Source organism: Carcharodon carcharias, chromosome 10 (genome assembly GCF_017639515.1).
Source record: "Carcharodon carcharias isolate sCarCar2 chromosome 10, sCarCar2.pri, whole genome shotgun sequence".
NCBI lineage: Eukaryota > Metazoa > Chordata > Chondrichthyes > Lamniformes > Lamnidae > Carcharodon > Carcharodon carcharias.
The window spans coordinates 164,331,484-164,356,222 of NC_054476.1; the positions used below are offsets into that span (position 1 = coordinate 164,331,484).

At 42.1% G+C, this 24,739-nt stretch overlaps 1 protein-coding gene across 2 annotated transcripts in view; it reads left to right on the top strand.

The window, feature by feature from the left end:
- acaca (acetyl-CoA carboxylase alpha) overlaps nt 1–24,739 on the top strand; it is a 303,263-nt gene that overhangs the window by 42,749 nt on the left and 235,775 nt on the right. For both annotated transcript variants that reach the window (XM_041197029.1, XM_041197030.1), the window contains exons 13-20: nt 876–1,039; nt 3,429–3,579; nt 6,908–7,011; nt 8,215–8,296; nt 15,829–15,974; nt 16,086–16,236; nt 17,029–17,163; nt 22,740–22,886. In XM_041197029.1, the coding sequence (XP_041052963.1) occupies nt 876–1,039; nt 3,429–3,579; nt 6,908–7,011; nt 8,215–8,296; nt 15,829–15,974; nt 16,086–16,236; nt 17,029–17,163; nt 22,740–22,886 (1,080 nt within the window). The remainder of the gene's footprint in view (nt 1–875; nt 1,040–3,428; nt 3,580–6,907; nt 7,012–8,214; nt 8,297–15,828; nt 15,975–16,085; nt 16,237–17,028; nt 17,164–22,739; nt 22,887–24,739) is intronic.

The following is a 24,739-nucleotide window of genomic DNA, read 5'->3' on the forward strand; positions in this document are numbered from 1 at the left end:
TAAGTACCAATGTACCAGGGTAAAATCCTGTTTTAGTTCTTCCCTTGTTTTCCCATCTCTCCTCCATTCCTCTGTGGACAGATGCTGCACTACCGATCGGGCTAAAATATGAAACTCATGGTGGCAGCCTTGAAGTAATTTGTTATGGTCGGTGCTGTGGCTATACAGCAAACCAGTATTGTAATTGCTATCACACCAGACACTCTTTTTGAACTTACTTAGGTTGTAGATCATTACAACAGCTGTCCCATATTACATTGTCTTTTTAACTTGAATTTTCCCCTTCATTGCTGTGACCAGGCTGAGATATGAATGTATATTGCGTCTGCCCTGTAATGTTACCTTTTTTAACTAGGGCAAGGTAGACAGTACTGTACAAATGCCCATCTTCCAATTGTCAGTGTGCAGATTGCTGAACACTGCAAATGTTTTGGGTCACTATGTAATATTTCAATAAACTCTGGCTTACATTGCACAGCTCCAAGCCATGAGTACCTACATTAATATCAGGCTCATGGATGTTAAAGAATGCAGATGGCTTCAAAAATGCTTGAACATAAACACAACTTCTTTATTAATCATTCACGGGATGTGGGCTTCGTTGGCTGGGTCAGCATTTATTGCCCATCCCTGGTTGCCCTTGAGAAGGTGGTGGTGAGCTGCTTTGAACTGTTGTAGTCCATGTGTTGTAGGTACACCCACAGTGCTGTTAGGAAGGGAGTTCCAGGACTTCGACTAGTTATTCAATGAAAAGTCATGTAATGTATAAACGCGTACACTGTAGCCAGACGCGATAAACCAGAGACTAATGTATTTGTGTATCCCACTGTAGCTGTGTGACTCGTTTTCAGGTGTTCTTGTATTCTGTCTGACAGGGATTCAAGCCAAGCTCCGGTACCGTGCAGGAGCTGAACTTCCGCAGTAGTAAAAACGTCTGGGGTTACTTCAGTGTGGCAGCAGCGGGAGGCCTCCATGAGTTTGCGGACTCTCAGTTTGGACACTGCTTCTCCTGGGGGGAAAACAGAGAAGAGGCCATCTCGTTAGTATTTTGCCTGACCATTTTTTCACTAAAACCTTTGTCAGTGTACAAAATTATGTCTGACAGTCACCTTCTCTGAGGTTTTGTCCAATCTTTTTTTTCTTGATAATTTCCATTCTTCAGCCAGACTGGGTTCACTTTTCTGGTTTTGAAAGGATCGGTAGGTATGTAATTTGCTTCCTGACCTCTACTCCTGCCTCTTTGATAACAGGGAGTAAATGAACTCCATCATTGAACAGCCATGTCTGATTTTTCTCCCCTTTCTCTGTATATCCTTGCCACGTCCACCACATCCCAATTGAGAGATTTGCAGTTTGGGAACCAAACACCTTGGGAGCCCAAAGCTGCCTGCTCTATGGTTTGGAACTTCAGTGCTCCATTGCTTGACATGAGTCCAATTACTTTTGGATCTCTTTTATTTATTTATGTTAAACATTTGAAAGTCCAACAAAGACAGAAAGTAAGAAACTGCATTTATATAGTCCCTTGTTATGTGTGAAGGCTGCCACGCATACTTCATATGCATTTGAATTCTTTTTTGTTTTGAAGTTGCTGTTGTTCTGCTGGTAAATTTAGCAGTCATTTTACTTTCAGCAGATTTCTATAACCAACTATTGAGATGTATAATTAGAGAATCTGTTTATGGCATTGGTTGAGGGACCAATGCTGGGCAGGAGATCTACCTGCTTTTCCCAGAATGGGGTTGAAACTGTAACCATGACTGAGCGTTGCGAACTGACAGTTAAATGAGAGCGAATGAGAAAGTAAGATAGGGTTAGAGAGAAACAGGATTGAGAAAGAAAGCATATATAGCATTACTACTAGGTCAGCAGGGGTGAACTAACTCTTCTCTCTTTTCCACTCCTGAGTTGGTTATAACAGATTTTGAATTTACCACGGAGGTGAAATTGCCAATTCAATATAAATATTTAACTGTATAGCTTGTTGCAAGAAATGAGCCAGCCAGTTTCCTTAAGTTAAGTAAACATTTTTCCTGCTAAAACGCACTCAGGCATAGATGCAGAAATAATGAACAAAATGTTTAAAATATACAAATATGTCCAGCTATCCACGAATGCAAAAACAACGCGCACACAAACCCCCCCCCCCCCCCCCGCCCTGCTCCCTGCAAGCTTGCTCAAAAAGGGATAAAACTCTCCAGAGTGTCAGAACTTAACAACTTGACCAAATAACAAGGAAAGTCAGAAAAATATATCACGGATTGTCCAGAAGCTTGTTTACAGCTGAAGGGTCCCTTTCCACAGTGGAGCAGTCAGTCTGCAGTTGTGGTTGGTAGATTTGGAATTTCCTTTAAGAACTCTTGTTTTGCAACAATGAGGTCTTCTAGTGGGTTTTTCAAATCGCAAGCAGCTCAGCTTTGCCAAGAAAGGTTTCTGAAGAAAGAGAGATGGGCGAAGACTGTTACCCCTGTAGCAATCTCTCTCTGACTATCAAAATCCAGTATTTTTTTCATGCAAGAGCTGGACCGCATGACCCATCAGGGAGCTCCACAGACTCGATGTCTTCGTAAAAGCAGCTTGTGTCCTTTGCAAATGCAACATAGTAGCTGCTGTGGCCAGTGTCCTTTGCGTATCAAAAAGTTCAATACATATGTATGCCAGCCAATGATATTATAGAGTACTATTTTATATAACACATCTACATAACAATAGTTACAAGTTTTATAAAGCAGTTTCCATTCTAAAGGCATATTTTGTAATTTACTTCCATACATCAAGTTATTTTATTATATTTATAGCAACCACAGCATCTACTTGACATCATATAACCTGATGGCTTCTCTGATTTGGAGATTCCAGGTTAATGAATTCCAATGAAAGTAATTAGGGATTGTGGATCTGAATAACTGCTGTATGAATTACATGGCTTGGCTAATGCCTGAAGTCAACAGTCTAGAGACAGCAGAATAGAGCTCTCACTACATATGCATTGGGTTTTTAAAATGTATTCGTTCATGGGATCTGGGCGTCACTGGCTATTATTGCCCATCCCTAATTGCCCTTGAGTAAGTGGTGGTGAGCTGCCTTCTTGAACTGCTGCAATCCACGCACAGTGCTGTTAAGAAGGGAGTTCCAAGATTTTGACCCAGCAACAGTGAAGGAACGGTGATACAGTCCAAGTCAGGATGATGTTCGGCTTGGAGGGGAGCTTGAATGTAGTGGTGTTCCCATGTACCTGCTGCCCTTGTCCTTCCAGGTGGTAGAAGTCACAGGTTTGAAAGGTGCTGTCGGATATGAGTATATTTTATACTTTGCTCTTTGACTGAATTCTGGAGTCACTGCCAACCAGACACAAACAAAAAAGCTTTACTTTGTTCCATGATGGTGTTTTCTTCTCCTTTTCCAACTTTTTACTTCTGACTCTGCAGGAATATGGTGGTGGCATTGAAGGAGCTATCAATTCGTGGTGATTTCAGAACAACTGTGGAATACCTTATCAGGTTACTGGAAACGGAAAGTTTCCAGCAGAACAGCATTGATACTGGCTGGCTGGATCGGCTCATTGCAGAGAAAGTCCAGGTATTGCAACTCAGCAAATTGGAGGTCTTGTGCGCCCTAATCCAACAGAAAGCAATAAGCTGGGGGCAAAATTCAACTTTAGCGGGAGCACAAAATAGGTGGTGGTGGATTGGAGGCTGTTATTCACCCCCTGGTTTACACTGTCTGATTTCCGTTTATATATAGCAAATGGAGAAGAAAATTCTGAGGTATATCATGAGTGGCCCTTTGTTTCTGCTGCAGGAAAGCTCCATTAAGATTAAGCTACATTAGGATTAAGACCAATTAATTCTGAAGTTCAAAATTCTGAGACCGATCCATAATTGAACATCATAGGAAGTTATCAGTTGAAAATTGAGTATGGCCCAGACACCTGCTTCATTTACTGGTTTACAGAGTCTGTTTATTGGCTAAGTAAATGTGACAGGTTCTTCCCAAAGGCTCAAGTGGTGGGGACACATTTCCAGCCTCCTTCCTATTTCTAATCTATCCCTAGAATAAATAGATCCCGCTGAGACCCAACTCAATGATGAGATGAAAAAAAGTCAATACTACTTTGACGTTCACTGTCCCATTCTGCCCCATCCCATCTTATGCATAAGAAATAGGAACAGGAGTAGGCCATTCGACCCCTCGAGCCTGCTCCGCCATTCAGTAAGATCATGGTTGACCTGCTTGTGTTTCAAATTCCACATTCCCACCTACCCCCGATAACCCTTGAATCCCTTGCCTAACAAGAATCTATCTACCTCTGCCTTAAAAACATTCACTGACCCCGCCTCCACCGCCTTCTGAGGCAGAGAGTTCCAAAGTTGCACAACCCTCTGAGAGAAAGATATTCTCCTCATCTCTATTCTAAAAGGGTGACTCCTAATCTTAAAACAGTGCCCCCTAGTTCTGGACTCACCCACAAGAGGAAACTTCCTTTCCACGTCCACCTTGTCAAGACCTATTCAGGATCTTCTGTACTTCAATCAAATCATCTCTCACTCTTCTAAACTCCATTGGAAACAAGCCCAGTCTGTCCAACCTTTCCTCATAAGACAACCCACTCTTTCCAGGTATCAATCTAGTAAAGCTCCTCTGAACTTACTCCAATGCATTTACATCCTTCCTTAAATAAGGGGATCAAAACTGCACACAGTATTCGAGGTGTGGTCTCACCAATGCCCTGTATAACTGAAGCATAACATCCTTCCTTTTATGTCCAATTCCTCTCGTAATTAAGGATAGCATTCCATTAGTCGCCTTAATTTCCTGCTTTACCTGCATTCTAACTTTTTGTGACTCGTACTGGAACACCTAAATCCCTCTGCACCTCTGAATTATGCAGCCATTCTCCATCTAAGTAATACTCTGCTTTTTTATTTTTTCTGCCAAAGTGAACAACTTCACATTTTCCCACATTAAACTTAATTTGCCAGATCTTTGCCCATTCACTCAACCTATCTACATCTGTTTGCAACCTCCATATGTCCTCTTCACAACATACTTTCCTAGCTATCTTTGTGTCATCTGCAAATTTAGCTCCCATGCCATCGCTCCCCTCATCTAAGTCATTGATGTAAATTGTAAAAAGTTGATGGCTCAACACCGATCTCTGCAGGATTCCACTTGTCACATCATGCCAATCCGAAAAAGACCCATTTATACTTGCTCTGTTTTCTGCCAGCCAGCCAATCTTCTATCCATGCTAATATGTTACCCCCTACACCATGAGCTTTTATTTTCTGTAATAACCTTTGATGTGGCACCTTATCAAATGCCTTCCGGAAATCCAAGTACAGTATACCTACAAGCTCCCCTTTATCCACAGTGCATATTACCCCTTCAAAAAACCTCCAATAAATTGGTTAAACGTGATTTCCCTTTCTCAAAATCATGCTGATTTTTCCCGATTACCATGAGCTTTTCTAAGTGCCCAGCTATAACCTTAATGATTGATTCTAACAACTCCCCCATGACAGACATCAAGCTAACTGGCTAGTTTCTTGTTTTCTGCCTCACTCCCTTCTTGATTAGAGGGGGGTATATTTGCTGCTTTCCAATCTGATGGAACGTTTCCAGAATCTAGCAAATTTTGGAAAATTAACACTAGTGCATCTACCACCTCATTAACCACCTCTTTTAAGACTCTAGGATGTAGTCCATCAGGACCCAGAGACTTGTCAGTCCACAGCTCCATCAGTTTGCTCAGTACTGTTTCCCTAGTGATTGTAATTTCACCAAGTCCCTCTCCCCCTTGCACTTCTTGCTTTACAGCTATTACTGGAATGTTTTTTGTATCCCCTGTAGTGAAAACAGAAGTAAAATATTTGTTCAATTCTTCGACCATTTCCTCCTTATCTACGATTAACTCCCCACTGTCACTCTAGAGGACCAACACTTGCCTTACTTACTCTTTTCCTTTTTGAACACCTGTAGAAACTCTTGCTATCTGTTTTTTACATTTCTAGCTAGCTGCTTCTCATACTCTAATTTTTTATCCCTGATTAACCTTTTAGTCATTCTCTGCCATTCTTTATATTCCGACCAATCATCTGTTACATAGCCATTCATAGCCTTCTGATGAGTGAGTGGGTAGTTGATTGCAAGCCAACAGTGATGATGGCTTGCTATTTGTTTTCATTTGCACTGATGAAAATCAAATCAGATGCAGGCTCCATATTACTGGGCAGCTAGATTTTGCTGCCTGTGTTGGCATCATTGAGAAATGGCTTGGCCCAGTGCTTGCTATTGCCATCAAGCAAAATTGTAGATATTGCAGCAGCAAAATTGCTACTCATTGGGGGGACAAAAAACCATCCAATATTCTTAGTAATTTTAAACTACTTTCTTTTCTTTTCAATGGTGTTGCAGATATTTTTTTCTTCACTTTCCCCAACCCTTGATGTTGTTGACTCATTGCTGTGGCATGGTCCATGAGTACCGGCTGTCTGTCAGTACTGCACTGAGAAACCATTCTTCGAGTGTTAGACATCACTGCCAAGTTTGATCTTGGTTCCTACCCATGTCCACACACATGCTCTTTCTGACAGGAGTCCTTGGATATCGATCAGCAAGAGGATCCTTAATTGAACTGAACTTCTTCTTTTCCCCTTAACCTGGGGCACCGAGGCTGACAGTGATATTCCTTTTGGTTGCAGTCAACTAACTCAACACAAATGGAGCAGATGGGAGATCAAATACTGGCCTCTACAGTTCATTGCACACTGGGCAGCACACTTAACCCATTAGGCCATCGGAATCTTTAAAATGATGATGATATCATAGCAGTAATTAGGATTGGACAATATATTCTTTTTTGTCTGCCAGCGCAGTTGTTGAAATGTCATTTTGCCCCCTTTAGGCTGAGAGGCCGGACACCATGCTGGGGATTGTCTGTGGAGCTCTGCATGTTGCAGATAAATCCTTTAGAAACAGTGTCTCTAATTTTCTTCATTCACTGGAAAGGTAAATTATATTGACCTTGAACTTTTAACAATCTTATCTGAACATTTTTTTAATATCTGTATTCTGAATTTTTATGTTGTGTGTTAAACAAGATGTTGACATCTCACAAGTGTCCATTGTTACTGGGTTGCTTCAGTGCTGATTTTTATTCCTACTTGTATCTGAGCTGTTGCTCCTGCTGTTTACACAGCTTTCCCAAATTACTCTAATGCAGCAAATTTGAAGAAACTTTGAGTTGTATCTTACAGCATTTGGAAAAATTCTAAAATAAATGCTGTGCTAAGGATTGTTATAACCTGCTCCTTTTGGGAAGACATCTACTTCTGCTGGGATACAATTCCACAGATATTAGTAGGCACCCAATATCATATCCAGCTATCTATTCTTTGTGTTGGCCTGGACAGCAATGTCAGCAAGCTGTTTGGCCACAGCAAGCATGACCACCAAGACTGACCATGTCTTCAGTCACCACCCCTAGCCTTTCCCCCACCACAAAACATCAGGGAAGTCAAAGGGATGACCATAAAGGACTGGAAATGAGAAGGTGAAAGTAAAATGACAAATTAATTTACATTTCAGTTCATATGAAGTTGGGATGTAACAGAAATTCTGGAAATACTCAGCAGAGCAGTAAGCATCTGTGAAGGAAACAGAGGAGGTTACATTTTGGGTTTAAACCTTTTATTCAAAAGTTATGATGAAGGTTCCACACCTGAAGCATTATTGATCTGTTCTGCCCACCCCTGCTACCTCACATACTGACTGTTGCCATTTCAGATGCCCAACAAGTAATCCAACATCTGCATTTGCTTTATGTGTTGCCTAGAATGTAACAACCCTGACCAGTTAAGTCATAATCCAACACTTTCAATGGGCTGGTGGGTGGTGATTTGACCCCATGTCACAGCCAACCCGCCAGGATTGGCCTGGAGATTCCAGGAATTGAAGATCAATCTCCAGGTGCATATCCTGGAGAAAAGGAAAAGGATGTTTGGCTGACAGTCAAGTATCATCCAATTGGTTAGTGAGTCTTTTTGCTTTCTAATTGGCGTAGGAATGTAGTAAATCACAAGGATGGATGTGTTGGCCAACGAATGGCTGGAGCGTGGGGGCGACTCTTGAGATGAAACTTCCAGAAATACATTTAATCACATTGGCAACCCTACTGTTGTACTAATTATCTGACTGCTTATTTTTCCTTAGGGGCCAAGTCTTGCCAGCTCATACTCTACTGAACACAGTGGATGGAGAGCTCATCTATGAAGGGGTGAAATACGTGCTAAAGGTATAGTCCTAAATGCTGAAAATGCACTTCTAAACCCTCTGATGGCATAATTTCTGATTTTGGTTACTTTTAGACATGAAATGGGAAAGCTATCCTCTGGTTACTGCTGTCTATAGTAATTTATTTTATTTCAAACACTTGTATAATTGTGCCAGGAATTGTAAATATATAAACTCTTGCAACTGTGTTTGTGGTGTTGGAAATATTGACGGAACAGGGTAGTGCAATAGGTTAGAGGCACCTCTGGACTTTAAAATCTTTCCTATCTGTTGGCTGAAAGGGCCCTGTGTGTAATTGGGGCAGCCTGAATTGGACAGTCTCAGCTTGGAAAAATTGTTACAATGATGTAGCATGGAGTGTTGTTCCAAGTTTGGAGCTGATGTATGTTATTTGGACAGAGAGAGAGGAAAAAAACTTGTATTTGTGTAGCACCTATTCTGACCTCAGGACCTTCCAAGGTGCTTTACAACCAATGAAGTACTTTTTGCAAGTGTAATCGCTGTTCTAATGTGAGAACCACAGTGATTATTTTGCAGACAGTGGTGTGAAGATGGCAAGATAATCTCTTTCAATGATATTGGTTGAGGGATAAATATTTGGCTTTGGAGAGAACGTTCCTGCTCTTCTTTGAAATAATGGGGCCTTTTACATCCACGTCTCAGGGCAGATGGGGCCTCAGTTTTAATGTTTCATTTGTAGATAGGGTGAGTTTTACTCTATATCTGTCACTGTGATACTCTACCTGTAAGTGCTTGATGCTGACGCTGGGTGCAAGAATTTGTTGGGGAGTTCAGGACACAGGGACCCAGCTTAGAAATAGGAGCCTGGCCTGTCACAAACGCAGTTAGGAAACAATTCTCAACGCAAAGGGTTGTAGAGGCTTGGAGCTCTTATCCGCGGGTGGCAGTTAATGCTAAATCAACTGTTTGTGTTATATCTGACATTGATGGATTTTTGTAAACCAAAGGTATTGAGGGATGTGGTGCGAAGACTAAGATATGTGGAGTTAGGTCACAGATCAGCCATGATCTCGTTAAATGGTGAAACAAGCTCAATGGGCTAAAATGCCTATTCCTGTTCCTATGGCCAGAATTTTTGGCTCGGTGACCGGGGGCGAAGCCCGCTAGCCGAGGCATAAAATGACGCGGGGTGATGTCGGCCGTGCTTCCTGAAGTCGCTGCGCGTCATTTAGATTTTCGGTTTGGCGGACACGCACCCGAGTTGGCTGCGTGCCCGCTGAACTGTCAAAGGCCTACCAAGGCCATTTAAAAACTAATTAACCTATGAAACTGAGCTGTCTGTCCAACTTTAAGGTTGGCGGGGGGGGGCAGGAGAAGGGCCCAGGCGGCCTTCGCATTTTTCACGGACCCTCATCCACGGGCGGGATGAGATTTCATGAAGTTTTTATAAATTGAATAAAAATTTTTTATAAATATTCATTGACATGTCCCAGCTCATGTTTCACTGTCACATGAGGGGACATGTCTTAAATTTTTTTCTTTTCTTTATTCAGATTTTTAAAATTTAAACTAATCTCCCTGAGGCCCGCACGTGGAGCTCACAGCGTTTCCGGGCGCACGTCAAGTTGGGCAGGCCTTCATTGGCCCGCCCGCGTAAAATGGCGGCGCAGACACAATCAGGGGTGCTGATCCGGTCCACCCAAAGGGTGGGGGAGGGGCGGAATCTCCACCAAGTTCCTGTCTCTTCAGGGCCTGAGCTTTACCCAGATTACAGAGCTTTACCCAGCTCGGTAATCTTCTCTGGCATTATAATTATCTGAGAACTCTGCATTCCCCCAACTCTGGCATTTTGTGCATCCCATAACCCATTTGCTTCATCATTGGTGGCTGTGTTAAGGACTCATTTCGTCCTTAATCTTCCCTCCTTAGACTTCTCTGCCTCTCCTCCTTAACACCAAATTCTGACCAAGCTTTTATTCACCCCTCCTAATAGCTTCTTCTTTGGTCTTGGTGTTAATTTTAGTCTGATTATGCTCCTTTGAAGTGCTCAGCAAATTTTTCTACATTAAACATGCTACCTAAATGCAATTGGGAGCAGAAATACGTAAGTAACATTGAGTCTGTGTCAAACCTAAAACACCGCAAGTAAATACATATTAAAGTTGTTGTCAGATTGGTACTCTCTGCTTCTCATAACTTGCAGTGAACCAAGGTGATAGATCAGGAAACTAGAAGTTCATTTAGCCTCAAGTGCACTGCTATCCAATTTTAGATTCAGGAACCTCTGGCCGTAGAAAGGTCACTGCAGTAATGTGATAGAATATCAGTAGCCTTAATTAAATTGGCATGGTGTCAGCCTCACAGTTAGGACTGATTGCAATGTGTCTGACTGGAATATTAATACTAGACTGACTGGTTGACTGTGTGTCTGGGTCTGATACTGTCCTGTGTGCTTAAAGGTTATAATTGTCAGAGCTTTTCTTTCCTTTCCCTACTCCCCAACGTGGCTTGGTGGCAGCATGTTAAGCCCAATGTAGAACTTATAAATGTGGAAAGACTCAAGTTTGATTTCAGATGAGACATTAGTTGGGGTGCCTTAATTCGATTATTGATGTGCAAGAGTGGGTTCAGCTGTGAGAATTCCTTCAACCCAGTGGTTCATAGCTGACAACTCTCATTGTCTAAAGTCACTCATAAAGCACAACCCATTAAACAAGATGCTGGAGGACTGCTGGCGTCCAGAAAAACTATCCTTGCCTAACTTGAAGCTTTGGAGGGAGGTGAACTTAGCTGAGGAAACATGGGAAACTCTTACCATTTTTTTTCCCCTTTCATTGTGATTTTGTTTTGTAATTTTTATAATTATGTTAACCCACCACCACCGCCCCCCCCCACCCCACCCCACCATCCCATATTGCCCCACCACCATGAATTCTCTCCCAACTGGGACAGCAGGAGTCTGGAAGACATGCTTGCTTTCAATGCTGTTATTGTTTAAAAAGATACATTCTTCAAGTGAGTGAGGCAGCCTTCCATCTTTATCTCTCACATAGTACTTACACATTGGAACATAGGAAATAAGAGCAGGAGTAGACTATTTGGTCCCTTGAGCCTGCTCAGCCATCAACTAGATTGTGGCTGATCTTCTACCTCAATGCTATTTTTCTGCACTATCCCCAAATCCCTTGATATTCTAGAAATCTATCGATCTCTGTATTGAATATGCTCGATGACTGAGCCTCCACAGCCCTTTTTGGGTACAGCATTTCAAAGATTCACCAAACTCTGAGTGAGGAAAATCCTCCACATCTCAGACCTAATTGGCCTACCCCTTATTCTGATACTGTGTCCCCTGGTTCTAGACCTCGCAGCCAGGGGGAAACATCCTTCCTGCATCTAACCTGTCGTACTCTCTAAGAATTTTGTGGGCTTCAATGAGATCAACTCACATTTTTCCAAATTCTAGGGAATATAGGCCCAGTCTCCTCAATCTCTTCTCTTAGGTCAATCCCACCATCCCAGGGATCAGTCTCTTGAACCTTTGTTGTACTCACTCTATAGCAAGTATATCTTTCCTTGGGTAAGGAGACCAAAACTGTACATAATATTTCAGATGTGGTCTAAGAAAGGCTCGATACAACTGCAGCAAGACGTCTTTACTCCTGTACTCAAATCCTCTTGCAATAAAAGCCAACATACCAATTGCCTACTCAATTGCTTGCTGCAACTGCATGTTAGCTTTCAATGATGTATGAACAAGGACACTGAGGTCTTTTGGACATAAATGGTGAGATATTGGGAAGCGTTAAGAAATACTCTGCATTTCTGTTTTTGCTACCAAAGAGGATAATTTCACATTATATTCCATCTGCCATCTTCTTGCTTATTCATTTAGCCTGTCTTAATCCCCTTCAAGCTTCTTTGCATCCTCCTCACAACTCCCATTCCTACCTAGTTTTGTGCTATTAGCAAACTTGGAAGTGTTACATTTGGTCCCCACATCCAATTAATTGATGTAGATTGTGAATAGTTGGGGCCCAAGCACTGATCCTTGTGGTACCCCACTAGTCACAGCCTGCCAACCTGAGAATGGCCCACTTATTCCTATTCTCTCTTTTCTGTCTGTTAACCAATTCTCAATCTATGCCAGTATATTGCCCCCAATCCTGTGTGCTCTAATCTTTCTTACTTACCTGCTGTGTGGGACCTTATCAAAAGCTTTCTGAAGATCTGAATACACCACATCCACTGATTCTCCCTTATCTATTCTGCTGGTTACATCCTCAAAAAAAACCCTGGTTTGTCAAACATGATTTCCCTTTCATAAATCCTCTGCCCAGACCTACCATTATTTTCAAAGTGTCCAGTTATCACAATCTTTATTCTAGCATTTTCCCTACTATTGATGTCAGGCTAACAGGTCTGTAATTCCCTGTTTTCTCTCACCCTCCTTTCTCAAATAGTGGGGTAACATTTGCCACTTTCCAATCTGCAGGAACCATTCTAGAATCTATAGAATTTTGGCTGCTACAGCCACCTCTTTCAACACTGGGATCAGGCTCAGGGGATTTATCGACTTTCAGTTCCACTAATTCTCCAATACTACTAATTTCTTTCAGTTCCTCATTCTTGCGAGTCCCTTGGTTCTCTAGTATGCCTGGGAGGTTTTTTTTTGTCTCTTTTTCCGTGAAGACAGATACAAGTATTTGTTTAGTTTCTCTGCCATTTTTTTTATTCTCCATTGTAAATTCTCTTGTCTCTGCCTGTAGTAGACATTTGTCTTTGCTAATCTTTTCCTCTTGACATACCTATACAAACTTTCATACTTCATTTTTACGTTCCTTGATAGTTTACTTTCATATTCTATTTTCTCTTTCAGTTTCTTGGTCCTCCTTTGCTGAATTCTAAAATGCTCCCAAATCCTCAGGCTTACTACTTTTTTTTTTGGTAACTTTATAAGCCTCTCCTTTTGATCCAATACAACCTTTACCTGCTCTTGTTAGCTATGGTTGGATCACTTTTCCTGCTGGGTTTTTATGCTTCAAAGGAATATGAATTTGTTGTAAACCATGTATTAATTCTTTAAATGCTAGCCATTGCCTCTCTACCATCACACCTTTTAATGTAGTTTCCCAAACTATCACATTCAACTTGCCCCTCATACCTTTTCTGTTTCCTTTGTTTAGACTTAAGACCCTAGTTTCAGATTGAACTACATCGCTTTCAAACTTAATGTAAAATTCTATTCTCTTTCCTAGGGATTGCTTTACAATGAGATTATTAATTGGCCCTTTCTCATTGCACAGTACAAGATCTAAAATGGCCCATTCTGATAAAAACAAAAAACTGTGGATGCTGGAAATCCAAAACAAAAACAGAATTACCTGGAAAAACTCAGCAGGTCTGGCAGCATCGGCGGAGAAGAAAAGAGTTGACGTTTCTACTTCTGTGGAAGGGTCATGAGGACTCGAAACGTCAACTCTTTTCTTCTCTGCCAATGCTGCCAGATCTGCTGAGTTTTTCCAGGTAATTCTGTTTTTGTTTTGGCCCACTCTGCAGTTGGTTTGTCAACATATTGTTCTAGAAAAACATCTTGTATATATTCCAGGAATTTGTCCTCTGCAGCATTTGTACTAATTAGCTTTACCGTCTCTATGTAGATTACTATATTATCCTTGTTACATGCACCTCTAATTTCTTGATTCATTCCGTGCCCTACATTACTACTACTGTTTGGTTGCTTATGAACAACTCTTGCCAATTTTTGTTGCCCCTTACTGTTTCTTAGCTCCACCCAAGCTGATTCAAGATTCTCTGTCATTAATGTACTCATCTCATACTTCATTAATAGTGCTATCCCACCCCCTTTTCCGATTTTGCCTCTACTTCTTAATTGTTGAATATCCTTGAACATATAGCTCCCAGCCTTGGTAACCCTGCAGCCACGCCTCTGTAATGGCAATTAGATCATACTTATTTACTTCCATTTGTGCTGTCAATTTATCTACCATTTTGTGAATTCTGTGTGTGTTCAGATAGGGTGTTTTTAATTCTGTCTCTTTATTATTTTTGCAACCTCTAGCCTTATCTGCTGGTGCATTCTTAAATTTGTATGCTCTGTCCCATCCTGCCACACTCGGATTATCAATTCCCTTATTGCTACCCTGTTCTCTTGCCTTGTCCTCTTTATAATTTTTCACATCCTCTCTCACTTGATCCCTCACCATCACTATTTAGTTTAAAGCCCGCTCTACCGCCCTAGTTATACAACACGCCAGAACACTGGTCCCAGCACGGTTCAGGTGAAGACTGTCCCAATGGTACAAGTTCCACTTTCTTCCCCACCAGTACAGGCGCCAGTGCCCATGAATCGAAACCCATTTCTCCCACACCAGTCTTTGGGCCAAGCATTTAATCTAATCTTATTTACCCTACTCTAACATATAGTTCAGGTAATAACCCAGAGATTATTACCTAGCAGTTCTGCTTTTTAATTTAGCCCCTGCTCATACTCTCTAAGCAGAACCTCTTTCCTATTCCTACCAACATCGTTGGTACCTACATGGACCATGACAACTGGATCCGCCCCTTCCCACTGCGAGTGCCTTTCCAGCCCAGAGCAGGTGTCCCAAACCCTGGCACTGGGCAGGCAACACAGCCTTCTGGACTTGTGTGCTTGGCTGCAGAGAACTGTGTCTATCCCCTTAACTATAATGTCCTCTATTCCCGCTACATTTTTATTAACTTCCTCCTGCTTGAATGGCTTGCTGTACCATGGTGCGATGGTCAATTTGCTCATCCACCCAGCAGGCTCTGCTTTTGTCCATACCAGCTGTAAGAGCCTTGAACCTGTTGGATAACTGCAAGGGCAGAGGCTCCTCCACTACTCCCTCCTTGGTCTCCATACCTTCCTCACTCGCAGTCACACTGACCTGTCCCTGATCATGGACCAAATTAAATGACTCTAACCTAAGGGATGTGACCACTTCATGGAATAAAGGTAATTTTCCCTTGTCCCTAATGTGTCAGTGTCTGCAGCTTGGCCTCCAGCTAAATGACTCTGAGCCAACGTTCCCCCATCTGCAGACACGTTTGCCTTGCTTCATGCAGGTCTCCACGGACTCCTGAATTCTGCAGCCATCATGCATCACCTGCCCTGTCATTTTCATAGAGTTTAATCAATTAACCACTTTACTGATTAAATTATAATTGATGTCTCCTAGTCCTGCCTGTGCTTATATTCTTATTATTTCAATAAATCTTCTACTTACCCTGATGAAAATTCATAAGCTAAGATAAGTAGGAAATACTCACCAGCCAATCTAATAAACTTTACTGCTATTAGTAAACCTTGCTACTCCTTATAAAAACCGTACCTTATGCAGGATGAAACGGTGAGGCATTTTGTTCAAGACTCTTGGTTAAGGCCTGCCAGCAATCACAAATGAGGCTGAATGGTGGGCGTCTACTTGAAGCCGTTGGACACCTTATAAGCTGCTTGACAAAATGTTTAAATTGCAGACTCCGTTGTCTTGAGCATTTCCCGATGTTACCTGTTCACTTCTTTTGCAGGTTACCCGGCAGTCGCCTAATTGCTATTTAGTTATAATGAATAACTCATTTGTGGAGGTGGACGTCCATCGGCTGAGTGATGGTGGCCTGCTGTTATCCTACGATGGCAGCAGCTACACTTCGTACATGAAAGAGGAAGTAGACAGGTGGGGAACGGAGTTTTTTTTCTCTCTCTCTCCTGATTGCCGCTTCAAGGAAGTGTTCTTCTTAGACGTTTGTTGGTAGCGCATTTTAACCCCAGGACATTTATGTCGTAGATATCGTGTCACAATTGGCAACAAGACGTGTGTATTTGAAAAGGAAAATGACCCCTCACTATTACGCTCGCCCTCGGCAGGGAAGCTCATCCAGTACACGGTGGAAGATGGTGGCCACGTTTTTGCAGATCACTGTTTTGCTGAAATTGAGGTAAATAATCCAAATAGGTAAAGAATATGAAAAGAGTTGTCATCATAGGACTGTGGGAGCACAAACCGATACTGGATAATCACATTTTATGTGGTATGCTGGAGCCAAGAATGGCTCAGTTAAAGCACCTGAGCCTTTTGCAGCTTCCTGTCACAGTCTTTGTAGACCATGGTGCTGATATTACTGTGATTTCTGATCTCAGTTGATACTCCTGCGTTGTTTTTCTTTTAACCGATACTTGCAGGTGCAGGGATTATGGTTACGTTCAAACGTATTATCTTGAAATTATTTGTTCAGAGGCACGCTAACAACACCTTGGTCCCAGTACTGCATGAAGTGTGAGCTGATATTAGTGGTCAGGTCCTGTAGTGGGTTTTGAACCCGCAGCTTTGTGGCTCAGAGCCATGAGTGCTACCAAGTCAATCAAGGCTGATTTATAAAAACAGAATTACCTGGAAAAACTCAGCAGGTCTGGCAGCATCGGCAGAGAAGAAGAGAGTTGACGTTTCGAGTCCTCATGACCCTTCGACAGAACTTGAGTTCGAGTTTTGGACTCGAACTCAAGTTCTGTTGAAGGGTCATGAGGACTCGAAACGTCAACTCTTTTCTTCTCCGCCGATGCTGCCAGACCTGCTGAGTTTTTCCAGGTAATTCTGTTTTTGTTTTTGTTTTGGATTTCCAGCATCCGCAGTTTTTTTGTTTTTATGAAGGCTGATTTATACATTGGAACCAAGCATGCAAATCTGTTCTGAGCAGTTCGTAGGTGTCTAACTAATCTCTTTTTGTGTGCAGGTGATGAAGATGGTGATGACTTTGGTTGCTCAGGCATCTGGCTGTATTCATTACGTGAAGAGACCAGGAGCTGTCCTTGAACCAGGTTGTGTGATTGCCAAACTGCAACTAGATGATCCAAGCAGAGTGCAGCAGGTAGGTGACAGTTCGTCTTTTGTTTTATCAGATTTGCCTAATGTTTTGTCTTGTCACTAACTGAAAAGTGACTAAAGCCCGATTGCACTGCTAGCTTATGGTCTGGATAATCTCGTAACCAAAAAAAGACATTCTGTGAAGGAAATTGTACATGTGAAACATTGCTTTGTTGTTGTGTTGAATTGAAACAGTTTAAAAATTGAAATAGTATTTAAAGGTTTCTCATTGAAGTATACTTTAACACTGTAACTCCTGCCAACACAAGATGGCCAGTCTGCACATGTGTGGAATACCAATTAGGTCATTCTGCTGCACCTAGCTGGCCAGTACACCTCTGCACATGCGTGAAAAGCTTTTATATCTGTATGGACACACTGCCTGTGATGAATCTGGTTGGAAGTTTCGGTTTAACCTTGAGAACAATAAAGCTATCTGCTAATTAATTAGGGAGACAAGGGCACCTTGGAAGGGTACCCTTCCAAATTCCAATGTTGAGCCAGCCAAACTCAGTGACAATAGAGTGCCCAGGTTTATTGTGCACATCTTTGGCTCATGTAAGAATTGTTGAGTCTGCCAGAGAGGAAAGGCTGAACCCCAATCTCCCATGTTTAAAACTCATCCCTAAGGAGATCTTGCTTCCGCCGGAGTTGCATGAAATCACAAGAACCTAAATCAAGCAATAATGACACGTAGAGGAATTTGGAGATTGTTTAGCTGATCAAGAACCATTGAAATACTTTGTGTGAAACACCCCTTATTTCATGACTGGATTTCAAGCCTGCTATTAAATTTTGTGCTTAAATTACACTTCCATGAAATTATATGCATGGTTTATGTTATGATATGGCCTGGTATTTGCCAGACTGACCAAATCCACAAGGGGACTTGGCCAGGCTATTACAACAATTTTGCAATTTGTATTTATTATGAGAAAGCTTGTGCACTGAAGTCACTTGTGCACTGCCATTTTTAGAGATTTTAAAGATTAAATTAAAACATTTATTAACAAAAGAAGAAAAAAATCCTAAACGCTTACAAGATTACAGTCACACATTTATAACAGTTCCCAAAATTTCTACCTAACCACACTCCCAACTACACACCCTCTTTAAGGCAACAGTCCAAATAGATTCTGAATTTATAAAGTCATCCAACAATATTACTACAAGCGCCCACTGGACAATTGACTTCCAAAGGCTTTTAACACAACTTTGGTTACTGGAATAGCAAACTTCTGTAATGTGGCTAGAGACTTTTCCTCACCAATCTGTTTCACACAGTCACCTTTCAATATATCACATGGACGCATCCTCACATAGCCTTCCATCCTTCTTTAAATATATTTTATCCCTTTTGATTTGTAAGACCCACTTCTCTACTTGTCTTTAGTAGTTACTAATCCTGAATATAAAAATCTTTCACATTCTCATTATGGCCAGCACTTTTGGGAAAAATCAACATAGTCACTTTGCCTTACTTATCTTGCCGTTTGTAAACATTTTCCATGTCCCTTTGAAAATCAAGCAACTTCTCCGCTTATCTAAAAATGCAAATTCCATTCACACCGTATCTACTGACCTCACCCTAGTATTACCCATCTCCATTTTAAACGCCTGTTTTACACCTCACTTCTTTAATTTAAACCTTGCAGCCTAACTAATTAATTCAATTAGTCACATACACACACACACACACACACACACACACACACACAACCATACGCATACACACACACATAAGCCTACTTTAAAATATCCCAAAAAATAGGAAAAATATGATAGTTTCTTGACATTTAAACAAGGGAGATGGCTTTGACTGTTGCCGAAACAGGAGAGAAAACACAGCTGTGATTATTTGAGTGGCGCCATTTTTGGGCCTGGCAGCTGCTGGCGCTGTCACTCACCATGATATAAGGGAGCAACGGAATCGACTGTGGGTGCCCCCGTTGACTGCGGCATTGGCAGCAAAAGCTGCCTACTTGTAACTCATGTACTCTTAAGTATGGCTGATAGAAACCGAGTTTTGTATATGCTGACCTGTGGAACGGTCTCTATTTCCTGATGACCTTTTTGTTGAAGTTGTCACTGTAAAATATTTAGCTCACGTGATTGATGGAAAGCATAGTGGAGCATTGACTTACCTTATTGTCGAGCGGGGACTGGGAACTACAGGTTCCAGCATGCCCCGGGAGTTTACATGTATGCGTGGCTCAGGAGCTGGCGGCGTTTGGAGCCCTTCGGGCCAAGGACCCAGTGTGCCTGCGTGAGAAAGAAAATGGTGCAAAACATTCAATTTTGTGACCTAGGAGGGAGCACCATACTGGAGAAGACTCCCAGACAGGGTATAGGGAAATGTTCCAAAGAGGGGACAGGGAGATGTGCCAGAGAAAGAGAGAGAGAACTGGGGAAGAAGCCGCCGGGAAGCTGAGACCACCAATAGGAACCACAGGGAGGAGGACACCACGGATGGGAATCACTGGGACGAGGAGCAAAGAAAGAGGCTCCAGGTGGTGTGATTGGGCAGGATTCAAGTAGCGAGGGCTTGGGACAGGCCCTTGAGATTGGTGAAGACAGCAGAAGGTTGATGGTTCTGTGCTGTGGGCCAGAGGGTAAAGGTACAGTTCTGCTCAGCGCAGCTGAAGAGCCGAAGCTGTGTTTGCGAGTTCGTGCTGGAATGCAGACTTGGGAACCCAGGGGAATGGAGTCTTGGGAGACAAGACTGAAACCCTGTGAGGTGAGCCGTTGTTGAAGCAGTCCGAGTTGGAGCAATTTTTGGAACGATTTCTAAGGCTAGATCTCCGAAAGTAAAGATTGGAATTCCTCATCAGCGAGAGAGAGAGTTTCAATGAGATTGGTTGACTCTGTGTTTGCTGAGAAGTCCGTGGGATCTGCCTTGGCTGCATTTGCCACTTAATTGTGTACTGTGGTGTGTGTGACCACAGTTTGCCTGTTAATTCATATGTATGTCATATTAACCCAGAATATTAGAGTATAAGATAGATACTGTAAATTATTTTATATTTCTGACCTTGTATAGTAGTTTATTTTGTTTGTTTAGAAACCATGGAATCTTGAGGCTTTATTCTCTTAGCAAGTACCTTGGATATCAAACTTTGTCTACTTTAAACAAAAAGTTACTGCTCCCTAACTGCATTGTATCAAAAGCTTGGGGTCTGGTCCAGGATCACAACACTGAAAACATTGGTGAAGGCAGCCTAATCTTCCTCATGCTAACACGCTGACCTGGATTGTTGGGGTGCGGGGCTTTGGCTGGGATTGTTGGGGTGCGGGGCTTTGGCTGGGATTGTTGGGGTGCGGGGCTTTGGCTGGGATTGTTGGGGTGCGGGGCTTTGGCTGGGATTGTTGGGGTGCGGGGCTTTGGCTGGGATTGTTGGGGTGCGGGGCTTTGGCTGGGATTGTTGGGGTGCGGGGCTTTGGCTGGGATTGTTGGGGTGCGGGGCTTTGGCTGGGATTGTTGGGGTGCGGGGCTTTGGCTGGGATTGTTGGGGTGCGGGGCTTTGGCTGGGATCGGTGCAATGCGGCCGTCTGGCACAACAATTTCTCTACGCAGGGACCTCCCTTTTTCAGTTCAGTCAGCGGGGGCAGGTTAATATGAACCTGAGACATTTCACCACAGTTAAGAAAAACAAATTATCGAGTTAATCACCCTGATTTACTTTATACTCTTGCACTGTATAATCATAGTCAAAGAGTGATGACGTTTAGGATAATCTCCAGAGGTGGTGATTATAGACAAAAGCACCAGGAGTATTCAGAACCCAGTTGAAGTCTAAGGAAAAATTATCTGGAAAGGTGCTTCTTCATCAGTCCGTACCAATATGAATGTCATGGTAATTGAGCTCAAACTGGGGAAGTTTGAGTTTGGCTCTTTGTCCAATTGACACGTATCCAAAACTAATTCAGCGTAATGTGTGAAGATGGTGTGGGTTACTCACATACTGAACATTTAATAGAAATTATAAAAATATATTTCTTTTGAGAAAGTTTTAAGTGTGCATAAGAATTTCGAGGGATGTGTTGTATTCAGTGCATTGCTCGCAAGGGATGAATATATGTGCACACCAATCTTGGCAAAACAGCTTCCATTGGGCTGTGATGTTGAAGTTGGTGTGTAAACACAGATTGGGGCCAGTGATGTCTGAGTGGGCTAGAGGGATAGGCCCAGGAGCTTGGCTTGGTGGGGCCGGGTGGTGGAGGGGTTGCACTTTTGCTACTGTTTCAGGGTTGTAATATAAATGTGGTCTTTGCCGTTTGAGTTTGAGAGGACAGAAAGGAGGGGACATCGTTGGAACTCTTTCAGTAAGATAGAAAACAATGGAGGTTTAAGCAAAAAGTTTTGCATAATTGTTTGCTCCCCCTGGAGATGGAAATTGAAACAATAATTATTAATAAATTTAGCTGTACTTTGCAAAACATGCACGTGTCACAACACAGTAACATGAACCATCTTTAATGTGTTTGAAACCAAGGAAGTAAAGAGAAATTTTTTAAGGAGTTAGAATAAATTGAAGCAAAGTGTGATTTGCTCTCCATTCATTTACTGCAGTGTGAATTCCCTGTTAACAGATGTACTAAATGCTTGAACAGTAGCAAGAAAATCTCTGGCGCTCAAGTCTATGCGAAATAGTTAAGTTTTCAGCAGGCAGCTTTATGGTGCCACCAAGTGGCAGGATGCAGGTTTGCAGCCTGAATTTGCCTTCCACCTGATGTCATCCTGAGTGCAGCTGAGGCAGGGAGAGTCAGCTCAGGCCACATGAATTCCTGTTTCAGAGTTACAGAAGGGCTTTGATATAGGGCTAGGAATAAGTTGTTTGCCTCCTTGCTCTCAAGCGTGTCAAGCAAACAGACATAAAGGAGATTGAAAAGGGAAGGGTCGCAACCTAAACCCGTAAAAGTTTCATTTGTCACAAAAGTTTTATTTACAGGTTTTCCCCAAGGGCTCATTATGCAGCAAGTAACTGAATCGTGTAGATCAGGCAGCTCCCGAGGCAGTACTGTAAGATGCTATCAGCCAGAGTGGGAATAGGGAATCCATAATTGATCTCCATGCTACTGGATAGGAAGGGGAGAATTAGCCATGGTTCCAGGCCCTGACTGCTGCACAGTTGCCCATGTTGAAAGTGTATCTATGCGAATATTGGGTGAGGGCAGGATCTGACGTGACTTGAAATGGCCGTAATAGTCAAGCAGCACAATAACATTCGCTGTTATTATTGCTTATATATGGAAAATGATCACTTGAGTAAGATATTGAAGCAAGGTCCATTGCAAGAGTATCCCAGAGGGAATCAGTGTGTCTGGAAAAGGAGGGAGGGCAAAAATTTGGTAAGTTTATCAAATTTATTACAGTATTCTATGTAGATTGGGGTTGAATTGTATAATAAAGTTGTAGAACACTTCACATTAGAAAGGTTGTGAAATCAACTATAATAATTTCATCATGACACAGTTATCTACCTGGCCACTCCAGTTGCTTCAAATAAACTCAGTTTGAGTTCCCTCTATTGGAAATACAGGAAATCTGATGGAGGTTTTGTGTTTTATGCTTAATTCCAGGCGGAATTATTCACAGGACCACTGGCCAGGATCCAGAGCTCGGCCCTCCAAGGAGAAAAGCCACATCGCATCTTCCATTACGTCCTGGATAACCTGGGGAACATCATGAATGGGTTCTGCCTGCCAGAGTCCTACTTTGACTTTAAGGTACTGCTGCGGAATGAGGTGCAGGGGCTTTGCAGAGTGGTCAGCTTCTTGTTTGTCTGACAGATAGAAAACTAATGAAGTTAATTCAGAACAGAGAGATAAGGAGACACAGGGTCAAACCAGTGAAAGGGGGTTGGCGTTTGAGATATAGTTCTGAATGAATGGAACTAAGGAAGGTCAAGTGCCTAATTAGCTTTTAATTAATTATTTTCAAAAAGTGAGATCTGACATAGTAAACATATCGTTTAATGCATTACCATACACTGTGATTTTGAGCAGCATTATGTTGCAGCAGAGTTAAATAAGGATGGAAATAAGAGTGATTTGCTCAAGAACTTTTAATATTGAGGATGTATGCTTGGACAAATCTTGGAGTCAGGCATTATATATAATGTAAAATACTTGCAGCCCTGATTGATTGGTTCATTTGGGTTTTTGATATGTATTTAAATGCACTTTATTGTGCTTTCAGTACCAAAAGTATCAATATACGTACAGGAAGAGGTGCAGAGCAAATGGTCGAGGGTGGTCTTTCTGACAGGGAACACTAAAGGCTCCAGGCTCCTTTTGCATTGGCTGTTTGATTTGACTGGTGAATGCTGGGCTATTTTTAAAACAAAGGGAGCAAAGTACATTAAATGGAAGGAAAAAAGTGTAATAAATAAAATGCATCAGTTCATGCTGTTCTGTGCCTGTTCCTGCCGAATAGTGTTCTAGGAACATGTGAAGATGACGAATAGGAAGAAACCAGGTGGTTCAACAAACCTGACATACCCACTCATGATGTTTTAAGTATCCACAACCCTCTGGATTAGAGAATTCCAAAGGTTCTCAACCCTTTGAGTGCAGAAATTTCTCCTCTTCCGAGTCTTAAATGATCAACTCTTTATCCTGAGACTGTGCCCCGATATTCTAAATTCCCCAGCCAGGGGAAGCAACCTCTTGGTCTCTACCTTGTCCCTTCAAAATCTTGTGTGTTTCAATGAGATCACCTCTCATTCTTCTAAACTCCAGCGAGTATAGACACAGCCTCTCATCCCAGGGACCAATCTAGTGAACCTTCGCTGTACTGCCTCCAATGAAAGCATATCCATGAAGACCTAAGCTGCATACAGTATTCCAGATGTGATCCCACCAAAGCCTTGTACAATTTTAGCAAGTCTTCTTTATTCTTGTACTCCAAACCCCTTGGAATAAAGGCCACATGCTGTTTGCCTCCCTAACTGCTTGTTGTATCTGCATGCTAACTTTCTGCATTCCTTGTACAAGCACACTCAAGTCAACCTGAAAATCAACATTTAGAAGCTTCACGCCCTTTTAAAAAAAAATCCTGCTTTTATATTCTTACGACCAAAGTGAATAATCTCTCTCATCCCCATGTTATACTCCATCTGGCATCTTGTTTTTCACTACTTAATCTCGTTGCAATCTCTTTGTGTCCTCCTCACAACTTACTTTTCCACCTAGCTTTGTATCATCAGCGAACTTAGATGCATTACTCTCTGTCTCTTTGTTTAAGTCATTAATATAGATTGTAAATAGCTGAGGACCCAGCACTGATCTTTGTGGCACTCCACTAGTCATTTTGAGAATGCCCCATTATGTTTGCTCTTTGCTTCCTGTCTGTTAACTAATTCTCTATCCATGCTAATATATTACCCCCCAACTCAGCATCACAGCCAAACCTGATCCAGTCTTTACTCAACTTCCACATACATTAATTTTCCAGAAAGGATCAGTCAGTAGTCTCGGGAATAGTAACCCCATGTGGTTTCCACCTCCCTCTTTTGGGCTAGATGTACTGAGGCTAGTTATAGTGTTTGTATTGTTGCTCATCTGAGGTCATCAGGATT